Here is an 18,083-nt window from a genome sequence, read left to right on the forward strand (position 1 = left end):
CAGAACAAATATTCGAGGAACCAGTGAAAGTCAGAATAATTACTCCAAGAGTGGAGAAAAAGTATAAGCCACCCCCCTCTGATCCTGCCTTTATCACACAACAATTGCCTCTCGACTCTGTAGTGGTAAGCGCAGTTAGGAAAAGAGCAAACTCGCAGTCATCAGGGGATGCAGCCCCACTGGACAAGAAGAGCAGAAAGTTCGATGCTGTGGGCAAAAGGGTGGCATCTCAGGCAGCCAACCAGTGGAGGATAACCAACTCCCAGGCATTGTTGGCTAGATATGATAGAGCCCACTGGGATGAGATGAAGGATATAATCCAACATCTCCCCAAAGACCAACAAAAAAGAGCGCAACAAATAGTTAAGAAAGGGCAGGCTATAACAAACAATTAAATCAGGTCAACCCTAGACTCTACAGACACAGCAGCTAAAACAATCAACACTGCAGTCACTATACGAAGACACGCATGGCTTAGAACTTCAGGATTTAAGCCTGAAATTCAACAGGCTGTCCTCAATATGCTGTTTAACCAAAAACTGCTTTTTGGTCCTGAGGTAGACACGGCTATTGAAAAAAGATTCAGACACAGCTAAAGCCATGGGTGCTTTGTATACAACGCAATACAGAGGATCCTTTCGTAAGCCCCAATACAGAGGTGGATTTAGAACCCAACCACCTGAGGCATCCACCTCACAAACAAAGTCGGCCTACCAGCCTCAATATCAAAGAGGTTGGTTCACAGGCACTTAGAGGCCAGTACCCCAAAGACATGGGAACATATCAGTCAACAAAGCAAGCCTCACAACAGCCAAAGCAGTGACTTAATCCATCCCTTCCCAACTCACACCTCACCTGTGGGGGGAAGACTGCAAAGGCTCCACACCAATTGGCTACCCATCACAACAGACAACTGGGTATTCTCAATCATCCGCAATGGCTATTGCATAGAATTGGAACAAATGCCACCAAATATTCCACCAAAACCACACAACCTCTCCACACAACATATCACCCTCTTGCAAGAGGAAGTAACAATCTCTATTACTCAAACAAGCAATAGAGCCAGTGCCACAAAATCAACTAGGAACAGGAGTTTACTCACTGTATTTCCTCATTCCCAAAAAGGACGGAACCTTAAGGCCAATATTAGATCTCCGAACCCTCAATCTTTACATCCTGTCAGAACACTTTCACATGGTAACACTACAGGATGTTGTCCCACTACTTCAACAGCACGATTTCATGGCAACATTAGACCTCAAAGATGCATATTTTCACATACCCATCCATCCAGCGCACAGAAAATATCTCAAGTTTGTAATTCAGGGAAAGCATTATCAGTTCAAAGTGTTACCCTTCGGAATAACAACAGATCCCAGAGTATTCACAAAATGCCTGGCGGTAGTTGCAGCCTACCTAAGAAGGCAACACATTCACGTCTTCCCATATCTTGACGATTGGCTAATAAAATCCAACAGTCATACACAGTGTCAAAAACATAGGCATTATGTAATACAAACCCTAAACAACCTAGGGTTCTCCATAAACTACCAAAAATCATACCTTTACAACCTGTGCAAATTCAACAGTATTTAGGGGCCACACTAAATATGCAAACAGCACTTGCAAGCCCAAGTCCACAAAGAATACAAGCTTTTTGCAATATATTGACACAAATACAGCCAGCCCAACAGCACACTGTCAAATTCATCATGAAACTGTTGGGGATGATGTCATCCTGTATCACCATTGTCCCACATGCAAGACTAAACATGCAGCCTTTACAACAGTGCCTTGCACAGCAATGGTCACAGGCACAGGGTCAACTTCACTATCTAGTGTTGATAGACCGCCAAACATGTGTATCACTTCAGTGGTGGAATTCCACAAATCTAAACAAAAGGCGGCCATTTCAAGACCCCATGCCTCAGACCATACTTACAACAGATGCATCAATGATTGGCTGGGGGGTGCACCTCAACAGTCACAACATTCAAGGACAATGGGACGCCAAACACAAACAGTTACACATAAATCACCTAGAGTTGCTAGCTGTATTCCTAGCACTCAAAGCTTTTCAGCCTCTGTTCACTCACAAGAACATCCTTATCAAAACAAACATGACAACATTATATTACCTAAACAAACAAGGAGGGGCCCATTCATCCCCAGCTCTCCCTCCTAGCCCAAAAGATTTGACATTGGGCAATACACATCAAGATTCACCTGGTAGCACAGTACATTACATTCCAGGGATACACAACCAACTAGCAGATGTTCTCAGCTGAGATCATCAACAAACACACGAGTGGAAGATTCATCCTCAGGTGCTTCAGATATAATTTCACTATTGGGGAACACCAGAAATAGATCTATTCGCCACCAGCGAAAACGCAAAATGCCAAAACTTCGCATCCAGGTACCCACATCCCCTATCCAGGGGCAATGCTCTATGGATGAATTGGCCAGGGATACTTGCTTACGCTTTTCACCCTCTCCCGCTCATTCCATTTCTAGTCAACAAACTAAGTCAAAACAAACTCAAACTCATACTCATAGTGCCAACCTGGGCATGTCAACCCTGGTACACAACACTATTAGACCTGTCAGTAGTACAACATATCAAACTCCCAAACAGACCAGATCTGTTAACACGAAACAAACGAATGATCAGGCATCCAAATCCCAACATACTCAATCTAGTGATTTGGCTCCTGAAGTCATAGAGTTTGGGTATCTACAACTACCAACTGAATGTATGGACGTAATTAAACAAGCAAGAAAACCCACTACCAGGCAGTGCTATGCAAACAAATGGAAAATATTTGTGTATTACTGTCAATCTAAACAAATGACCCCTCTTTCAGCATCAATACAAGACATTGTATGTTATTTGCTTGATTTGTAAAAAGCAAACTTAGCTTTTTCATCCATAAAAATACATCTCACTGCAATCTCCGCGTACTTGCAAAATCTACAACACAGCTCTTTATTTAGGGTTCTTGTTATCAAAGCCTTCATGGAAGGATTAAAATGCATCATTCCACCTAGAAGGCCTCCAGTGCCTTCTTGGAATCTAAACCTAGTGCTCACACGACTTATGGGTCCACCATTTGAACCTATGCACTCATGCCAGATTCAATACCTAACATGGAAAGTTGCCTTCCTAGTTGCAATTACTTTATTAAGAAGAGTCGGTGAAATCCAAGCTTTCACTATTCAAGAACCGTTCATACAAGTACACAAACATAAAGTTGTACTTCGAACAAATCAAAAATTTCTCTTAAAAGTTATATCACCGTTTCATATCAATCAAACAGTGGAACTACCAGTCTTCTTCCCACAGCCAGACTCTGTATCAGAAAGAGCCCTGCATACATTAGATATTAAAAGATCCTTAATATATTACATAGATAAAACAAAATCATTTAGGAAAACCAAACAGTTATTTATGGCGTTCCAAAAACCTTATACTTGTAACCCTATTTCAAAACAAGGTTTAGCAAGATGGATAGTAAAATGCATCCAAACATGTTACCTTAAAGCTAAAAGGCAGCCCTTAGTTACACCTAAGGCACATTCCACATGGAAAAAAGGGGCTACAATGGCTTTCTTAGGAAATTTACCAATGGCCGAAATTTGTAAAGCAGCCACTTGGTCAACACCGCATACATTTACCAAGCATTACTGTGTAGATGTGTTGGCAACACAGCAAGCCACAGTAGGTCAAGCTGTACTTAGAACACTATTTCAAACAACTTCAACTCCTACAGGCTAACCACTGCTTTTATGGAAGGTAAAACTGCTTTGTAGTCTATGCATAGCATGTGTATCTGCAGCTACACATGCCATTAAATGGAAAATGTCACTTATCCAGTGTACATCTGTTCATGATGGCATGTTCCACTGCAGATACACATGCACCCACCCACTTCCCCGGGATCCTGTAGCCGTTTAAGTTCAACATTCATTTGTACATATGTATGTGTGTATGTATGTATATGTATGTATGTATGTGTGTGTATATATGTATATATATATATATATATATATATATATATATATATATATATATATTCCATTTGCATGGATATCTCTTTTCTTTATACTCTATCACTCCTACCTTACCCTCTGCTGGAAAACAATCTAACATGGAGCCGATGCCCATGCGCAATGGAGCCGAAGAGGAGGAGTCACTCGTTCCCGTGACTCGAAAACACTTCTTTGAAGAAAAACAACTTGTAACACTCCGAGCCCAACACTGGATGGCAGACTATGCATAGCATGTGAATCTGCAGCGGACCATGCCACAAACAGATGTACACTGGTAAGTGACATTTACCATATATATATATATAAGATTCAGCAGTACCATTATTCTCAGACTTGCATTTGTTCATCTTGTTTTTAAGGGCAAACCGAAGCAGAATGAAAGCCTTTGGAGTGTTGCAAGAGGGGTCATCAGGATGCTGCGCAAGAACTATGGCTGTGTACGAGTCGACTTTGCACAACCGTTTTCCTTAAGAGTGAGTCCATAGTAAATTGCTATTTTGTCTGCTGGTACAAGACACAAGTAACTACAGATAAATTCTAAGATATCATATTGTTCTATACTATTAAAAAGAAACAGTGCCTTGTTCCCATGGTGGACAGGCTCAAGGCTGATTTGCATATGTCTTGGTGCAAACTGGGGTGGCATGGTGAGCAAAAGAACAATGGATTTAACCCACATCTGTGACTGGAAGTGAGTGTTTCAGCACTCCCTTCATCATCCTTTTGTGTTGCTAAAGTTGACTGCTTCAATTCAGTTTGCTATAGAGGGCTCTGTCCGTTGCAAAACGAACTGAAAGTCAGTCTGCTGATACCATCAGAAAAGGCATATATTCATGAATTGAGAAAGAATGTCTGTTAAACTTCTTTAAAAAAAAAAAAAAAAACAACCACATCGATTTAACATGAAACATCACTACTCCACTTGTAATCCGGGTTCCCTCACCTGTTCAATATGCTGCTCAAGTAGGCCCCAAGGATCCTTCCTGGATCCGGACCAGCGGCGGTCGTGCCATCGCGACCTTCCCTGTTGCCAGTCCTAATACTGACTCAGCTGGCAGCCACTGGCAGCACCTCCCCATTCTGATCTCAACTCTGATACTGACCCAAAGGAGTGTCGATCAGTGCTTTTTCCAGCGCTGTCCGGAGCCATGCCTTGCAGGTCAGATCCTGAGGCCTATTCGTATGTGCTAGCATTTGTGGAAAAATGGGAGGTATCACTGGATCCTGAAGAATACCAGCCCTATGGAGATCCCAAAATGGACTGGTGTGAGGAGCTGAGTTAAGCCAGTGGATTAGATACTTCTCCAGGTACTGGTATGCTTTCTTCCCCTACCGTGGTTATGGAAGAGGGAGCGTCTTTTGCAGTGGTGGTACAAAGGGCAGCTGCCATCTTTGCCCTTCAATTGTCTTTGGTGGCAGAACTGCTACTCCCGTTTAACAAAGCCCTCGCTGGCGTCCTGCTGGGTGACCTGGTCCAAACCCAGCACAGTGGCTCCTGGGAATAGCACCATTGCCCATCGCCACTGTCCTGTCAGTGGGAGACCTAACACCCTACCCCAGAGAGCTTGGTGGTCTAGGCCTCTATGACCCCCATAAATCCTGGTGCCGTCTCTACTGCACCCTAAAACAGAGAACCCAAGAGGCTGGACACTTTGAGGAAGAAGATGTTTTCTTCTGCCAGCGTAGCATTGCAGTCCATGGACAAGGCATGCCTTTTGGGCTGCTACTCCCATGCTCTGTGGGGCACTGCTGCGCAGATTCTACCAACGGTCCTGGAAGAGACCCGGGCCCTACTCTCTCACTCTGTTGCTGATGGGAGAGATACAGCAAACTTCACCATCCCTTGTGGACTTGACACAACCAACTCACTGGGCAGAGCAGTTTCATCATCCATGTTCTTAAGGCGCCACGCCTGGTTGAGGATGACTGGCTTTTCAAGTGATGTCCAATCATTTCTGATGGACATGCCCTTTGACTCCCATCCCTTTGGAGACTAGGCAGATTCGGCACTGGAGCACTTTAATGACAGCTGAACTATGGGAAGGTCCTTTCTATGTCACCTGTCACCCACCAGTCCACCTTTTGTGGCTACTGAAGGGCTTCCAGCTGCACCAGTACCCTCCTAGTCTCCTTACCATGCATGCTGCACAGCCTCTGCATGGTCGATGGTGCAGTACCCACAGACCTCGTGGGTTGGACAGCCAGTAGTCGAATCAGCCCACCACGTCCCTGACAGCCGCAGCCACCAAACCCTCCTAATCTGCCTACATACCATCATGGGCATCCAGTTGGTGGCAGGATTTGTCGTCACATGCCCCACTGGCAGTACATAACATCAGACAGGTGGGTTTTGCAGATTATTCTAAGGGGCTACGCCCTCCCCTCCGTGGCCACCATCCTACGACAGGCTGATGGAGGATCAGCTCTCCCATCTCTGCTTTGCAGTCACAGCTCTCTTGGCCATGGGAGCCGTAGAGAGGGTGCCAACACAAGAAATAGATATTGGTTGTTATTCCCACTGCTTTCTGGTGTGGAAAAAGGACAGAGGCCTTTGTACTATCCTAGACCTTCGGCCCCTCAACTACTTCCTCAAGTAGGAGTTCAGGTCTGGTCTACTCTCGATCCTAGAGACTAATGGTAGTGTTAGACTTGCATGATGCATATTTTGACATTACTGTCCTTTCTGCACACAGGTGTTACCTGCAGTTTACAGTAGGCCACGAGCATTTTCAGTTTGCCATGCTCCCTGTTGGCCTCACTGAGCTGTGAGTCCAGGATATTCCAGCTATGAGACCCGTGTTTCAGCCTCTATCCTGGATTTTGGTGAGAGAGACTCTGAGGCTGTTGGGACTCCTGGCCTTCTGCACTCTGCTGGTATCATATGTACAATGACATATGCGGGTCCTACAGTGTGGTGTAGGAAGCTGGCCTGGTGTGGTGAGCACGTATGGGGGTCCAGATATCCTCTATTAGTGAAGTGTAGTCAGTGTCTAGGAAGCCAGGCTCTCTAGAGGTAGCTGTGGATGAGCAGCTAAGACTTATTTAGGAGACATGCAAAACTTGACCAATGCCACTGCAGCCACACAGCACTTACGCACGTGAAAGAACAGCACAGTTACAAAAATAAAATTACTTTATTATGGTAACCCACATATTAAAATACTGTATAGGCAAAACTCTACTAGCAGGTGACTAACACTAGTATATATACATTAGTAATCATGAATGGGCAATGAAAGCAATAGAAAACAGTGAAATAAAAGTAAATAATGGAGACCCTAGGGGGAAACTAAACCATATACTAAGTAAATGGAATGCAAACAGCAGCCCCCATCCCCCCTGTCCCCCCCCCCCACCCAGCGATGTGGAATCTGTAGAGGGGAATTTAAGGAACTGGGAACCCCAAAAGGATAAGTACCCCAGTGCCCTCCAACGATTAGGAGAGATCAGGTTAGTACCTGGTTTTCCCAACCCCATAGGTAAACGTAAAAGGACTGTGCAAGACTCGAGTATGACTGTAAGAAACAGAAGATGAATCCTGATAGAAGAGGACCTGCAAATGAAGGGGACCAAGTCCAATTCCAGTTGGAGTGTCCAGTTGGGGCCTGAGCCGCTACCCACCCTTCTGGAGTTGCAGGACCAGGTTGGCAATGAAACCCATGAGTCGGCTATGCAGCACAGGAGCAGAAAAGGAGTTCCAGAAGTGATGCAGTCGGTGTCCCAATTCGTAAGAAGAGTTGCAGTCAGTGATGTGGAAAAAACACAAACAAGCCTTGGCAAAGGCAAGAGTTGCAGACGAAGAGTTGCAGAGCTTCTGGGGACCAGGGAAGGTCCAAGGGGACTCAACCCAAGGAGAGTAGTCTCAGGCGACTCTCAGCAGAGAGGAGAGTCAGAAGCAGAGGATGAGGCCCCACAGGAGTCTCAGTGAGGCTAACTCAGCACACCTGCAGAGGAGTCCCACGTCGCTGGAGCAGCAGGCAGAAGACACTGCTTTGCAGGGAAGAGTGCTAGAGGCTGGGATTACACAGAGCCTGAAGATCCCTTGGAAGGAGAGCCAACAAACCTTAGTAGCTGCAAGAGTTGTGGTGCACAGGAATACTGTCCTGCAAGGAGAGGCAAAAATGCATCACCTTCCAAGTTGGACAGCTGGTAGAGGGGCCTCAGGGGACCACTTCAGGTCACAACTTGTGTTGCAGGATCCACGCAGTTTTACAGGAGAAAGGATCCATGCGGCCGGTCATTGTTGCACTTGGTGCCTGCGGATGCAGGGGAGTGACTCCTTCACTCCAAAGGAGATTACTTCTTGCTTCTAATGCATACTGAAGTCTCGCCATCCTTAGAGGATGCACAGCCAAGTAAATGTTGCAGTTGCTGAAAGGTCCGGGTTACTCAATGTTGCAGGCCGAAGTCGTTGCTGGAACTGCAGATTGTGGGTTCATATGAAGTCCAGATGCGGTTCCAGTAGCCAGAAGTCAAAGTAAACGATGCAGAGGAGACCTGCTGGAATCTTGTATGTCGAACTGAGGACCCACCCAAGAGGGAGACCCCAAATAGCCCTAAAAGGGTGGTTGGTCACCTAACAGGGTGCCAATCTATCAGGAGGGGGCTGTGATGTCACCTGCCTGACCTAGCCACTTAGATGGTCCCATGGGCCTCTGCCCACCTTGGATTCAAGATAGCAGAATCAAGTGGCCACCTGGAGGAGCTCTGGGCACCCTCTCTGGGGTGGTGATGGATAGGGAAGTGGTTACTCCCCTTTCCATTGTCCAGTTTTGTGCCAGAGCAGGGACTGGGGTTCCCTTGACTGGTGCAAACTGGCTTATGCAAGGAGGGCACCAAACGTGCCCTTCAAAGGATACAAGTGGTTTGGGAAGGCTACCCCTACCAAGCCATGTAACACCTATTTTCAAAGGGAGAGGTTTGCCTCCCTCTCCTATAAGGAAATCCTTTGTTTTGTCTTCCGAGGTTCGAGCTGATCAAGCACCAGGAGGACAGAAACCTTTGTGTAGGATGGCAGCAGCGCAGGCTGCCCGGGTTAACCCTACAAACTAGTAGAGCAAAACTGGGGTTCCTCTAAGAAGCCGTCAGAGTTCATGGGATCAGACAACAAATACTGGCAACAGTATTGGTGTATAATTCCGACGTGTGATACCAAACATACCCAAGTTTGGAGTTACCATTATGTACCTGGACACAGGTACACCCATAAAATGGTGTTCCCGCACTTACGAAGTCCAGGAAAATGGAGCTGGAGTTCATAAGGGCACCTCTGCTCATTCAGGGGTGTCCGCACACTCAGGTGTTTGCACCCTGCACTCTGGGCTAGGAAGGCTTGCCATAGGGGTGACTTACAGTAGACCTGGTGCAGTGACCTGTAGTGGAAGGGTGCTTGCACCTTTCAACACAGGCTGCAAAGGCAGGCCTGCAGACACATTGTACATGGGCTCCCATGGGTGGTATAATACATGCTGCAGTCTATGGGGATCCCCTAGTTCCTAAATGCCCTGGATACCTTGGTACCACATACTAGGGACTTACATGGGGGCACCAGTATGCCAATTGTGGGGTGTACGAAGTTAGTAACAACCAAATTTAGAGGGGGAGAGCACAGTCACTGGGGTCCTGGTTAGCAGGATCCCAGTTAACGCAGTCAAAACACACTGACAGCAGGCAAAAAGTGGGGTACTTTCCTACAAGTGGTACCTGATGTTCCAGTGGGGGAAGCATCATGGGAATCTTTCCGACATGGCCCAGATCTCGAAGGGTACTGCAAACCACCTGCAGTGGTGGCTAACGAACCGTGATTGGGTCAGTGGAAGATCCCTCCTATCCCCAACCAGATCTCACAGTAGTGACAAATGCATCACTCCTGGGATAGGGCAGCCATCTGCGAGAGGTGAAGATCAGTGGATTCTGGTCTCTGGTGAAAACCGGACTCCACATCAACTTGCTGGAGCTCCGAGGAATCCGATTGGCATTGAAAGCATTTTACCATCCATCAAGGGGAGGCTAGTGCAGATGTTCATGGACTACACCACTCCTTGTGGTACTGCTACAAACTGGGCTGGGTGGGGTCATGGACCCTTTGTCAAGGGGCTGTACATCTCTGGACATGACTTGAACAACAGGGCATATCCCTGATAGTTCAACACCTGCTGGGCTCTCTGTACACCGGGAAGTACGAGCTCAGCCTAAGATGCCTAGCGGATCACAAATGGCATCTCCATCTGTGCAAGGTCTCTTTCAGCAGTGGAGAGATCCTTGGTTACATCTGTTCGTCACTGCTGAGAACACGCAATGGCAGCAGTTTTGCGCACTGGAGTTTCCAAGGCAGCTCTCACTCTGTAACGCTTTCTTTTTGAGTGAAGCTCCGGCCTCCTGTACGCCTTTTTGCCCATATCACTCCTGTCTAGAAGGAGATCAAGAACGTCCCGGCCCAAGCCATTCTTGTGGCTCTGGACCGGGCGTGGAGAGTCTGGTATCCCGAGCTACTGAGCATGATCAGTCTGCTCTTTTGGAAGGGTCTTCTATCGCAGCAACAGGGGATGAATCTCCAGCCGAACTTGTCCAGACTTTGTCTTCTTGCATCGAGATTGAGCCGTAGCAGTTGACAGCTTTTGATCTCCCTCCTGAAGTCTATGATGTCATCTTGGCAGCCATATGTCCTTCCACTAAGACGGTATGTCTTGTGGCATGGTGTGCAGGAAAACAAGTTGATCCCCTTTCTGCCCCTCTTTCATAAGTTCTCCTTTTCATACTTTCTCTTGCTCAGCATGTCTCTGCATAGAGCACTTTCTGCAATTTCTTCTTTCCTGCAGTTTCATGACCAGCCATCCCACTTCAAGTCCCCTATTGAAAATAGCTTTTTCAAGGGTTCTGTACATCTTTTTCCCCCTTCCCCATTTCTCATACCTCAGTGGGACCCTATTCTTGTGCTAACATTCTTGTTGTGTGCTGCTTTAGTATCTCTCAATAATTGTCCCCTCAGGCACCATACAATCGAAACAGCCTTCCTCGTGGAAATTACACCTGCTCAAAAAGGGTGTGAGCTTCAGGCCTTGTCACCCAAGCCTCATTGCCTCACTGTCAATCATGACAAACTGGTGCTTTGCCTGAAGCCTCCTTTCTTCTGAAAGTGGTAACTCCATTTCACATAGGCCAATCCATCAACCTGCCTACTTTTTACGCTTTACCACTTCCCTACAAGGAATAACAATCCTTGACATTCCTCTAAAGAAGAGGAGAGCCTTCACCAGCTGAACCCAAGAAGAAAGTTTTCTTTTTACCTTGATTGAACAAGTGGTACCTGAAGTTCCAGTTGGGGCAGCCTCATTGTAATCTTTCCGACATGGTCCAGATCTCGATCTTGATTGAACAAGAGTTCCGGGTGGACGACAAACTTTTTGTGGGGTATGTTGGAGCAAAGAAAGGTCAGGCCGCGCAGAGGTGGGCCATCTACATATGGGTCGTACTCTGCATTAAGATCTGCTACACACCGGTGAAAAAGCAACTTTTCCTGAGGGTTTGCGAGCTCATTCCACCAGAGCTAAGGCTGCAACCACTGCATTAGCGCACATAGTTCCAGTCCTGGATATCTGCCTGGCAGCAACATAGGCCTCTTTGCACACGTTCACAGAACACTACTACCTGGACAGTTGGGTCTGTAGGGATGGGCACTTTTCCTGTACGGCCCTGCAGGGCTTCATTGTTTGAAATTAGTCCACAGACTCGCCTGCGGGGATGGTATTCCTGGGGTATCAATCCTAAGGTAAGGAATCTACAGCTAGATGTGTCTATCGGATGAACAAGTTACTTACCTTTGGTTACTCCTTTTCTGTTCGACTAGCTGCAGATTACTTACCGACCCACCCATCCTTCCTGCTCTGCGAATGGATTTTTAGGGACAGGGCTGTTTGCTTTCAAGGCCGTAGTTTTCCACACTAGTGGTCAGTATCCTTCATGGCTATTCGCTTCTGATGTGGAAAGTCATGAAAAGAAACAGATATCAGCGCGCCTGGGTGTCATTTATTTAGGTAGCGTAGGTGTCATTTCCAGCACAGATGACGCATGAGAAGCCAATCAGTGCCACCATCTGGCATGCAGGGGTACTGCTCTTGAAAAATCTTCCGGATCCAGTCTGGCGCCTAGGGAAATTCCAAGATAAGGAATCTGCAACTAGATATAGGCCCTCATTACGATCATGGCGGTTTGGCCTTCCATGCCGGCAGTGGTGGCTGAAGCCACCAGCCGGCATGGCGGGCCAAACCGCCATATAACGGACATGGTGACGGCCGCCAGTGGCAGCCATCACCCACCGCCAAGCTCCCGCCGCTAGGCAGCCTGGCGGCGGGTTGAAACACCATCCGCCAGGGTAGCTGAGCTACCCTGCGAATAATGTTTCATTTCCCGCCAGCCTTTTCCTTTGCATGGGCAGTGCAGGGGCCCCGGTGCAGAGCCCTGTCACGCAGGTCACGGCCCGATTTTCAGGCAGTGATCTGCGCGACGGGTGCAACTGCACCTGCCGCACAGAGGCATTGATATGGCAGAAACAAGGTTTCCGCCCACCGGCTCACAGAAAAGTTCATTATCTGTCCGGCGGGGTTCCAGGGTGGCTGGCGGTCAGTGTTTTGACTGCCAGCATGAACACGGCGGTTGTTTCCGCCGTGTTCATAATGACCAGCATATCATATCAGATAAGGTATTACCAAAGGCAAGTAACTTGTTCTTTTAGTCCTTCTTATATCACATACTCATTACCTTGTAGTTCCTCTATAGACTGCTCTGTGTCTTTGCATTAACTTATCGTATTTTAGAACCTTGCAAATGCTTTATGAAGCACAAGTGTAAGTTTTAATGTTGAGACTTCATTTTGTAGGAGTACCTGGACAGCCAAAGGCAAAAGCCAGTGCCCAGTCACCTTTCATTGGAACACGTTCTGCTGCCTACAATACTCTCTTCAAGGTGAGACAGACATTAGAAAGATTTGCCTACAAAAGCCCTGTTGTAATGAGAGACATTGCTGATGCAATAAAATAGAAAAGCTGCAATAAAATGTAGTATTGGCCAAATATTTTTAAAATTATGTTATCGTAAATTTAGCTAAGACTGTTCAGAAAGGGCAATTCCTCCTTGTGTTTGCATATCTTTCATTGGTATTTGTCATGCAGAGTGAATTTAAATGCATTTTAAGTGCAACTTTTCAGAAGGAGGAGGTTTAACATTGTGGCTGAAAACTGAAGAGATCTCAATTTGTATGTGATCAAGAGTGGGCCTATAGATCCACAGGCATTTCATATTAGGGTTTGATACATCTAACTGTTTAGAATCCAATGCTCTTGTTTTGAGAGGATGTTTGAGCAGGATCCCCATGTGAGTGACGAGAAATAATCACCCATTGGATTTTAAGCATCTTGTTGTAATAATGAAGTACCTAAAATGTTGCACCTTTAGTGCCCATCAGGCATAGCAGGTGATATCAGATTTTGAATACGGATGTTTTAGGTCTGTTGAATTGTTTCAAGTCAGAATGGCTTGTTGGCCATACCCACAAAGGGCGTGTTCGTCGAAAGGGAAGAAGTGAGGCTGAAAGTTTTTTTTACTCTGGCGTATCACGTAATGTTTTTGGAGAGGTGTGTAAAGGCACAATGGGGGATTTAGTGATCAAAGTGTTGCGTGAGGGTTCTAGGTATTGTATGAATATAAACTTGTAAAGCACTACATGAGGTTACTGGGATGCACAAGATGAGATGTCCTTTGGGTATAGAAAAGAGGTAGTGAGTGAGGAGAGGATTAAAGGTCATCAAGAAGAAATGTTATGGCTGGCAAACTCTTATAGTAGAAGTGTTTGACATGGAGAGCATCTGTGGAGTGTGCAGTATCTGTGGAAAGTCTGGCTAAAGTTTCAAGCAAGACTGAGGTTTTGAAATTGGCCTTTTTATTGTAGCATAACATTATGTGGTGGCATCTGTTCAAGGTGGACTTGTATTATTGTTATAGACTCCTTGATTGATGGTTAAAAAGAGAACCTAGTTATTCAGGGGATGTCCAGTCTGGCTTGCTATCATTCTTATTTGCCTATTGTATAATAATTTCCCTAAACTTTTTGTCATAGAACTTGTTCCAGTTTCTGGAGTTGGTAGTCTCACTTTTGGCCATCTTTTTATTGGCTTTTGACTCACGTAATGCCCCAAGTGTTTGCGCTTTTATTTTGACTTATTAAATTTAATTTGAACTCAGTGTAATCTGGGTAAATAAAGGACTTGCGTTCTATGACTTGTTTGTTTCCTAGTGCATGGTAGGGTTTACTTGTTGAAAAAGTTTGAGAGCAAAAGGAAGAGATGATAGAGTCAGAGTTTACTATGTGATTGAGGGATAGGGCAGGCAGAGTTAAAAGGAACGAAGATGAGGGTACTTGAATTGTGGTAGGGAAGATTCTAGACTGGATGAGTGGGAGGTTACAATTATTTGTTATTCTGATTGTACCTTAGTTTGTGTATCATAATGTGCTAGTGTTTATAGGGTAGCAGAAACTCCCTCTGACTCCATCATAAAACACTGCTTAACGCTTTCAGGATGAAAATTGCCTGGTGTTGTAGATCCTTGATCAAGCTTGGCAGTATTTCTTCATGAATTCTATGCGACTATAAGGGTCAGGTTTGTTTTAACCTTGTCAGTGCATTGTATTCCTACTGAAAATGTAACTAAACATCTGCTCCTGTGCAATAATTCTACATTTGATTTGATGGTGCATGCTCATTACAGTCGATGTTCAAGATAGGACTGTTACTTGATGCAGACAGCCGTGCAAGCTTCATGCCTCTGTAACAGAGGTCAGCATTATCACAAGTTGTTAAAACCTTTGCTGTTCTTATTGGTGGCTTGCTGTTGCTAATAGAGAGAAACGCCAGTTTGTAGATGAGGAACATTAGGGCAGACATTTTTTGTGATACTTAGTAGATCTACATCTATACTGAAGGCTGACAGTAACAGCAGGGCAGTATTTTAGTGTTCGTCCTTTTTATACAAATTTATTACGTGCATCAATTTGTCACCAAGAAAAACTTGCTGAAAATAGAACAGTCAAATGAGTGGTGGATTTTTCCCCACTTTGTTACCAGAAGCCAAAACTCATTTAATTTGCACAGCAGTAGAAAATGGAAGTGTAACAATTGCAGGCTGCAGTAGGATTGCTAGCATGCTCTCTAAGTTGGATGTCTTTTTTTGGTCCTGGAATTCCATGTTGTATATCTGGGAATTTTGGGAATACATTTTATTCAGTTGAATCAGTGAACCTGGTAGGTGATGTTTGAAGGGAAAGCCCATTGCTGGATGCATGGTGTTCGGTGTACCTAAGCAGTCTGACAAACCTAGGTATGTCTTTTGCCAGTACCAAAGAAATTAGTATCAAATGATGGTAAAACTTTTATCATTGTAGAAAACAGGTCACTGATGGAATGAGTACGGAGAGAGTACTTAGTTTGTTTCTAGTGATGATTACTTCAGAAAATGCAGGGATTGGATTGGCATAAAGACACAAGTACATTACCAGCAGGTAAAAGTGATTTCTCAATGGTGAGGTCAGTGGCGTTGTCTAACAAGCACCTATACTCCAGGTGATTTTTCACATCATATTAAGTGGACAAGACACTAAAACATATATCCATTTCCCCAGCAATCACCCATTTGCCTCATCGAAGTTTGCTGTGTGAGAATGTCTTTTTTTTCTCTGTTAGTCAGCCTTTCTGTGTTGGTCTGTGTATCTGGGTACCTGACACTCCTTGGCCAACAAGTAAAGTGTCTTGTATAAAGTGAATATTCAAAATTTTGCATTTGCCCCCATTTTAAACCTCAGTAGTTTTTTCAGAGTGCATACCTTTGTTGTCAAAGTTTGTGTTTGTTCTCAACTATATCAATTAATAATAATTGGACACATAAACTTTTGGCGTGTTCTTCCCTGTTATTGTAGACCTAATGATGTGGTGTATGATGGCGAGGCAGAACTGGCAAATTCCAGAGACCTGACAGATGAACCCTACAGAAGGCAACTCATCTCCAACCTGGCCAATCATGTGCTATTTAGTAAGTGTGATGCAGTGAATTGGATGTCTATGACTTGTAATGCATCAGTAAGATCTTTTCTACACTATAAACTTTGTATTTCCAATATAGTGCAGTGTGTTGTAGTGCTGTTCTTCTTTCACCTTTTGCACACAGCGCACCAGCTTTGAAATGTTTATTTAGAGGGTGTCACTGCAAAATGATGGTACTGCTGCTTGCAGCTCACTGCAGTCAATATATATCAGAATGGCCCCAGCTTAGTGGCTAATACCAGAATTGTGACAAATATCTTGTTTAGTGAGTCAAGGAGCACAGGGTAGTTCGTTTTGTGCTCCTCAAACTCTCACATGCTGTTTCCCACATTTGATTCCTTTATTCATGGTCATCTAGGTGGATTGAGAATGTTTTCATGTGCGTCTGCTGTCTCACCTCTCCACTCTCTTGAAAGCACAAGCATCTGAAGCTATGGCTGCTGATTGTGTTCCTTTATCAGAACTAAAACACAGTATTTGCTTCCTTTGACCCAACATCAAGCAACCTGTGTTCACAGATTATTACCAGCCACTCACTCAGTAATCATATTCTATGAGTGCAGCAAACCTTTTCAAATCCCTAGTTTTACTGAACTGCATAACTAACCTAATACTATAAAGGTATGCAGAACCTTTGCAAGTTACGAGTTTCATCTGTTGGTTGGAGGTCACGGACGCATCCTTTTTCTCTTGTTCGAATACAGACAGCGCTTTTTCATGATGCTTTTCGCTACCATACATATTGCTATTATTATGCGAGCATCAAGTAGGTGTTACATTTTTACATAAGGTTATAATATGCTAACCAGCAGTTTGGAGCTGAATGCAAGCAACTGCATGGCTCACAGTGCTCTTATATCATTTGAGGTTGTAATGCTTATGATACAATTACAAGAAGGGTATCAAAATTTGTCTGATATTAGATTAACACCATTTAGCCCAGTGTGAGATCATGTCTTAAGTCTGGGCCTATTCACAAGAAACAGGCACTTCTTCCAGATCAGTGATCCTTACCAGATAGTATTGCAGAGATTGAGTCACTATTTTTGTAGTTTTACATAGCATGAACTAGGCCTAAGGCAGCAGAGCATTTTACATGAGCACTAGATCTCATTACACAAGGTCATATTTTTGTTTTCTTAGCCACTGGTAGGATAAGTGATTTGCCCAAAATCACAGGTTGTTGAGGCGATGCCAGAATTGAGACATGGGTCCCAAATTCTGCACCTGATGTCGTTAGGTCACATCTCCCCATGTGAATGCCAGCTTCCTGCTTCTGTAGCATCTGTCAAAATCCCGTGGGTCCATAAAATCAACAATTTCGATCTCGGCAGGTGTAGGAAGTTGGCTCTGTATGTGCTATTTCAAAGTAAGGAATAGCATGCACAGAGTCCAAGGGTTCCCCTTAGAGGTAAAATAGTGGTAACAATAGATAATACTAATGCTCTATTTTGTGGTAGTGTGGTCGAGCAGTAGGCTTATCCAAGGAGTAGTGTTAAGCATTTGTTGTACATACACATAGACAATAAATGAGGTACACACACTCAGAGACAAATCCAGCCAATAGGTTTTGTTATAGAAAAATATCTTTTCTTAGTTTATTTTAAGAACCACAGGTTCAAATTTAACATGTAATATCTTGTTTGAAAGGTATTGCAGGTAAGTACATTAGGAACTGGGAACCATTTCAATTGCATGTATACTTTTCAAGTTATTCACAAATAGCTATTTCAAAAGTGGACACTTAGTGCAATTTTCACAGTTCCTGGGGGAGGTAAGTTTTTGTTAGTTTTACCAGGTAAGTAAGACACTTACAGGGTTCAGTTCTTGGTCCAAGGTAGCCCACCGTTGGGGGTTCAGAGCAACCCCAAAGTTACCACACCAGCAGCTCAGGGCCGGTCAGGTGCAGAGTTCAAAGTGGTGCCCAAAACGCATAGG

General features: G+C 44.7%; 1 protein-coding gene across 1 annotated transcript in view; it reads left to right on the forward strand.

Annotated features, from left to right (window-relative positions):
• Nucleotides 1-18,083, forward strand: part of GPAM (glycerol-3-phosphate acyltransferase, mitochondrial) — a 242,489-nt gene that overhangs the window by 127,346 nt on the left and 97,060 nt on the right. Inside the window, exons 11-13 of the mRNA XM_069239392.1 lie at nt 4,416-4,529; nt 12,932-13,017; nt 16,022-16,134. Of these exons, the coding sequence (XP_069095493.1) occupies nt 4,416-4,529; nt 12,932-13,017; nt 16,022-16,134 (313 nt within the window). The remainder of the gene's footprint in view (nt 1-4,415; nt 4,530-12,931; nt 13,018-16,021; nt 16,135-18,083) is intronic.

This window comes from Pleurodeles waltl, chromosome 6, assembly GCF_031143425.1.
Source record: "Pleurodeles waltl isolate 20211129_DDA chromosome 6, aPleWal1.hap1.20221129, whole genome shotgun sequence".
Lineage (NCBI taxonomy): Eukaryota > Metazoa > Chordata > Amphibia > Caudata > Salamandridae > Pleurodeles > Pleurodeles waltl.